The sequence below is a fragment of the Chenopodium quinoa genome, unplaced genomic scaffold, assembly GCF_001683475.1.
Source record: "Chenopodium quinoa cultivar QQ74 unplaced genomic scaffold, ASM168347v1, whole genome shotgun sequence".
Lineage (NCBI taxonomy): Eukaryota > Viridiplantae > Streptophyta > Magnoliopsida > Caryophyllales > Amaranthaceae > Chenopodium > Chenopodium quinoa.
Genome location: NW_018745063.1, coordinates 1,489,377 through 1,495,844, shown reverse-complemented (window position 1 = coordinate 1,495,844; position 6,468 = coordinate 1,489,377). Strand labels below are relative to the sequence as shown.

The 6,468-nt window shown below is 36.1% G+C and overlaps 1 protein-coding gene across 1 annotated transcript; it reads left to right on the top strand.

Annotated features, from left to right (window-relative positions):
- The first annotated feature begins 1,348 nt into the window (after positions 1–1,348).
- Positions 1,349–5,961, top strand: LOC110709242 (enolase). Its single transcript, XM_021887456.1, has 14 exons — positions 1,349–1,515; positions 2,648–2,711; positions 2,851–2,963; positions 3,150–3,236; positions 3,416–3,496; positions 3,584–3,766; positions 3,865–3,939; positions 4,038–4,178; positions 4,325–4,519; positions 4,626–4,676; positions 5,001–5,089; positions 5,176–5,227; positions 5,318–5,374; positions 5,606–5,961. Exons 1-14 carry the CDS (start codon positions 1,450–1,452, stop codon positions 5,684–5,686), a joined length of 1,335 nt encoding a protein of 444 aa, XP_021743148.1. The 5' UTR covers positions 1,349–1,449; the 3' UTR covers positions 5,687–5,961.
- Positions 5,962–6,468: the final 507 nt, after the last annotated feature.

Below are 6,468 nucleotides of genomic sequence, written 5' to 3'. Positions count from 1 at the left end.
CATAGATGTGATTATGATGAGCTCGACCTAGTTTTTTGCGAATTCGGATAAAAGTTACAATTAATATGAAACAGAGTGAGTATAACATTTATTATTAAGTATGAGTGGTAAGTACATAATTAATTACCACTCTATCAGATATATTTGCAATGCTTATCTCAGGATATGATACTCTTTTCAATTCTTAATGTATGGAACCGAAGAGTAAATTCCGTCGAAAGAAGAAGATGATGTGAATTTAATTACTGAATCACAAAGTATTCCGTAGAAAAAAGTAGATTGTAAAAAAAAACGCCCTAAACGACTCAACAAATGTCTACTCCTTTCTAACCATTAGAATATAATGCTCTAAGCCTCTAACCATACTTGTTTAAATATAATTTCTTATTTACAATAATGCACAAAATACAGAGTAACAAATTTTGTTTATGATATATACACATGGGCGGCTCAGGTGTGAGAGAGTATGAAATTTATCACAAAAACATGTTTTCTTGTATCTGTATGTAGTAATACAAATTGGAGTCTTTTTTAGAGTGTACAAATTAATTCTAAACTAATGGTTAGAGCACATTCTTTTGGACCTAAATTCTTTTCGCAAGAATTTATGTGAATTAAACCAATTCGACCTAATTGAAGCATATCAACCCTAATTTCACCCATATATACTCCTAATTTCTAAAGGTAGTTGTGAGTCATGTCATGTCGTTTTAGGCTTAGCTAAAATTGGCCCATGAGCTATGTGCCATGCCTAAATTTTCAAAAGGACAATCCATACACAACCCAAACCCACATGTGATCATATCAGTCGATGCTTATGTGCATGTCTAAGCAAAATTTCATCAAAAGTTTTGTTGTATCAGCTCTTGTCTTGTTATAATTCCCCAAACTAAAGCAACTCATATGTCATATCCAATCCATTACCCAACATGCATCTACGGACTTAAATCTAGTAAAAAAAATAAAAAATACTAAGGGTATGTTCTCATACGTTGAAATTCAGTTCAGTTCAGTTCAGCTTAGCTCAGTTCAATTCCTAATTTCCTTATCTTATAAAATATTCATTTAATTTCAATTTATTCAATGAGAAACAGCCCGAAAATCTTAAAACCGAAAACTTCCTCGGAAAAATGAGGTCATAATGTGAAAACCCCCACCAATCCACCATGCAAGAAAAACAAAAAGAATAAGAAAATTCCAAAATAAATTCATCTCATAAAAATTTCTTGATGAACAATTAACCAATCTTAGACGTACATAAACCAACGGGCACGATCAATCAAAAGCTAAAATAGTTCGATAGACGAACACTTCTTTCTCTACTGAGTTGGGCTTTATAAAAGGTCTCTCCTTCTCAACATCTCTACCCACTTTCTCTCTCCTCTCCACCAACCGTCTTCTTCCTCTCTCTCACTCTCAGTTTTCTCACAGATCGATTCATTTTCAGCCATGGTTACCATCAAGTGCATCAAAGCTAGGCAGATCTTTGACAGCCGTGGTAATCCTACCGTTGAGGTATCCTCTTTCTCTATTATCTTTTTTTTTTTTTCTCTCCTTTTTTCTACCTCGTTATCATCGATAATCATCGGAATTCGATCTGCTAATCGATGTTTGATTTCGTTTAATCTGGTGTTTTTTTGTGATTTAATTTGCATGAATTCGTCTGTTTTTTTAATTGATTTGTTTTCCGGTGTTGTTTGTTGTGTTATGGCTGCTGAAAATCTAAAGTGATGAATTTGAATTTGTTGTGAGTTTATTGTGATGCAATTTGAGTTAAGAAATTGGATTTTGCTTTTAATTTAGCTCAATTTATCATCATTGCTGTTTAATCGACGTAATATTTCATAACATCCATAATCGACGTGATATTTCGCATTAAATGAGTGTTTCATAAATTTCAGTAATGTTTAACTGTATTTTGAATTCTGGATTAAAAATTTTGTAAATTTGATTAAAAAAATAATTCAATCGTGTTTGTTGTATAAATTGTTGAAATGATTTGTTGATTGGATTATAAAATTCAACGAGGTGTTATTGTTTGAGATACAGAGTAAAGGTGGAATATTTGGTTGTTATTATTGTTATTATTTGACGTTAGATTTCGTTTATAGTGTTGTTTTCATGATTTCTACTCGTATTTTCAGTCTTTAAGCTGATTATTTGACTGAAATTTTTGTTGAATTGACTAAGATTACATTTATGTTTGTATTATAATTGCTACTAGTATGATCTACTGATAGTTTTATATCGTTATTGGTTGAAGTACGGAGTGAAAAGTTTTGTGCCTTTAAGTGATGAATTTGAAAATTTTATTCAAGTTTTAAGCTGATTTTTGGACTGAAGTTTTCAAAGTGGTTGAGATTACATGTATTTTATTGTTATTTTAGCTTCTTAAATGAATTTCTAGCTGTTTCTCGAGGATTGAATTTGTTCACACTAATGGGAAGGGAGTTTATAGTTGTTTGATAAAACCGCAGAAGAGTGATTAACTGGTAAAACAAGTGATTTTAGTCATGCTTCGAGCTGTTATATGACATTCAAGTGAATTGTTTGTAATTAATAGACTGAAATTAGATGGTGTGTTAACTTAATGAATTTTAAGTGATTGGTTTGTTGACTCATGTTGTTTGGATATATTTTTGTGAAGGCTGATATTCATCTAGATGACGGAACTTTTGCCAGAGCTGCTGTTCCAAGTGGTGCATCTACTGGTGAGTTCTCGTTCTTTATAATTGCGGCTTCTTGAAGTTTATTTACCTGTTGTAGAATCAATAAATTGTATTTCTAGCTGATTGGTTATCATTTTCAAAGTTACACATGTTTTAACAACTTATGCTTGTGTATTATCAGGAGTCTACGAAGCCCTTGAACTCAGGGATGGAGGTAAAGACTACATGGGAAAGGGTGTATCTAAGGCTGTTCAAAATGTGAATGAGATTATTGGCCCTGCTTTGGTTGGCAAGGTAATGCTTAACGATGAGAATCCATCAATGTTCAATCTTCATTTTTTTCTATGGAACTCAACAAAAAAGTTTTTGGATGAAATTTTGGATTGATTGTCTTACAAAACAGGACTATGTATTCTATTGCATTTCGTTTGAGGCTCTTTTATGTTGATTTCTACTAATATTTTTAATTTCATCATGTAGGACCCAACCGCACAGACTGACATTGACAACTTCATGGTTCAACAACTTGATGGAACTGTCAACGAATGGGGTTGGTGCAAACAAAAGGTTTTTACTTAATCTTATTCTTGTATGGTTTGCTGTTTTGAGGGGTGCAAGTAGGGCCCATGTTGAGAGTTAGAGATTGGGTTATCTTTCAAAAAATTAGCATTTGTTTCTTTAATGTACTTGATTTCCTTCATGTTTTGGTAGCTTCTTTTCTAATTTAAACCTTTTGCCACTGGCAGTTGGGAGCAAATGCCATCTTGGCTGTTTCTCTTGCTGTCTGCAAGGCTGGAGCCCAGGCCAAGAAAATTCCTCTATACCAGGTACGATGATTAGTTCTTTGGCAGTAAAGTATCTTTTCCTATTGCTTTCCTGATAGTTTGATAACGTTCTTTCTGCTCCAATTTCAGCACATTGCAGAGGTTGCTGGTAACCCTCAGATGGTTTTGCCAGTCCCCGCCTTCAATGTCATCAATGGTGGATCTCATGCCGGAAACAAGCTTGCAATGCAGGAGTTCATGATTCTGCCTACTGGAGCTTCCTCATTCAAGGAGGCAATGAAGATGGGTAGTGAAGTGTACCACCACTTGAAGGTATTATATACCTTATCTAATGCTGTAATGCATCATACTTTTGACCTCTGCCTTAGCTCTAGATACTTATTTCCTTTTTCCTGTTTCTGTGAATCCAGAGTGTGATCAAGAAGAAGTATGGTCAAGATGCAACCAATGTTGGTGATGAGGGTGGCTTTGCTCCTAACATCCAGGTGACCAACAACATTCAGTATCTAGTCCATCTACAATACCAGTGTATGTGGATAAGTTTGTAGGGCTATTTATTAATGTTTTACCTTTGCATTTACAGGAGAACAAGGAGGGTCTTGAATTGCTAAAGACTGCCATTGAGAAGGCTGGATACACCGGCAAAGTGGTCATTGGAATGGATGTTGCTGCATCTGAGTTCTACAACGAGGACAAGACCTATGACTTAAACTTCAAGGAAGAGGTATGCTTGTTTTTTTGTTTGATTTTGTAAAGATTGCTAACATTATGGAACAAGTCTGTAGGCTTTATTCCCTATCTGAAGTTTTTTGGATCCTTGTCTTGTTTACTTGAAAATTTGAAATGCTGATCGCTGTGATTATATTGCAGAACAATGATGGATCAAAAAAGATATCTGGGGTTGCCCTTAAGGATCTTTACAAGTCATTTACATCCGAATACCCCATTGTATCAATTGAAGATCCCTTTGACCAAGATGACTGGGAGCACTATGCCAAGATGACCGCAGAAGTGGGAGAGCAAGTACAAATTGTTGGAGATGATCTTTTGGTCACCAACCCTAAGGTTAGCATGATTGCATTCTCTTCTTTGCTAGAATTTGGTTTTGTAGGATTAGCTGAAGCTGCCTAGTTTAGTCCTTGTTTAATTAAATAAAATTCAATCTTTGCAGAGGGTTGAGAAGGCCATCAATGAAAAGTCCTGCAATGCTCTTCTTCTAAAGGTATGCTAATACCCTTCCATACGTTTTCTGTAATTAAGCTTATTGTATTTGTTCTATCGATTAGGAACCATGTACCAACAAAGTGTTGGCTCACTTGTTAAGCAAATCTTAGAGGCTTGAGGTTCGAATCCTACCAAGTGAGTGCTTGGGGTAAGGGAATTCCTTACTCTCTTTTCTACTCCAAGTGCCTGTCCCGCAAATACTAGACCAAATAACTGAGAGGGTTGTGGTCCAGTCAGGATCTCTCTTACCATTCGAAAAGAAAAAAATTATAAACCCATGTATTGAGCATGTATTTGACACTTTATTTTCATTTTGGACCAGGTTAACCAAATTGGATCTGTGACTGAGAGTATTGAGGCTGTGAAGATGTCCAAACGTGCTGGGTGGGGAGTCATGACCAGCCACCGCAGGTTTGTATATATACAATTAAACATGTCCATATTCTTCTGCAACATTTTGAATGATTGATCTTATGATTTACTTTCCTTGGCTGCAGTGGTGAAACCGAAGATACTTTCATTGCTGACCTTGCTGTTGGTCTTTCTACGGTATTACACTTGTGCTACTGTTTAGAACTTTAGAGTCAATATGCTGTTCTTCGGTATGACATGTTTCCTATTTAATTCTTTTGTCAACAGGGTCAGATCAAGACCGGAGCTCCATGTAGATCTGAGCGCCTTGCCAAATACAACCAGGTCAGTTGTAGCCCCTGTATTTTTAGTTTTTACCAATGTCACACTCACTTCTTAAAGGATGTGTACTTAGGTAACTTTAGGTAGTTTTGGAAAGTGAGAAATGAGCAGTTTTGATACAGCATGAAACGACGAGTGGGGTTTTTTTTTTTTTTGGGGTGGGGGGGGGGGGGGGGGTGGGGTTGGGGGGGAATTTATCGATGTACTCTAATGCTCCATCTTTGTTATATGCAGCTTTTGCGTATTGAAGAGGAGCTTGGTGACAAAGCTATTTATGCCGGAGTTAACTTCCGCGTGCCTGTTAAACCCTACTAAGGAGTAGAATTTGCAGTCAAGAGAGTTACTGGTTTTTGAGAAAGAAGCTTTGTTTACTATTCGTCAATAACAGACCAGAGCCTAGAGTGTTGCGGAGCAACTTTGTTGTTAAAAGTTTTGTTAAGAGCTTTAACACTAATTAGCGTTAAATGTTTTGGAATCTGGCGGTTGCTTTGGTTTTATGTTTTTTATTTCATCTAGTGAATGAATGTTTAGCTTGAGTCTTGTTAATGTTCTTTGCATAGCTCATGTTTGCAGTCCGCGCTTCCCATGAATGATCGGGTCATGATCTGTTTAAGATGCTTTTTTTCCCTTTGCTTAACAGTGAGTGACATTGTGAATGAACATGACCACCTCGGAATGCAAAAGGCGCGACACATTGCAAATGCGTCTGTTATACCCTCCTAACAGATGAGAAAACCACTAATAAAGATACGTTGCATATTGCGTGTCTCATACATCGGTAACTAATTGAAGTACGCATGCATCACATAGACTATACACTAATTCTTATAGGCAGTTACTTAACGGATTGCTTATTTAGGGCTTGTTTACATTTACTGAGCTGAACTGAAAGCTCTTAGTATTTAGAGGGTTAAACATGTAGAATTAATTCAACATAAAGAATAACTAAACTACTTAGATCTTCCTCGATTTAATTCCTCTCAACTTGCTAATTTGGATCGGCCTTTCTCATCTTCTGAGGTCCGAACCGCAATGTTTTCCTTAGGGAACTGTAAGTCTCCGGGGCCGGATGGAATCACTGTCGAGTTCTTCAAAAC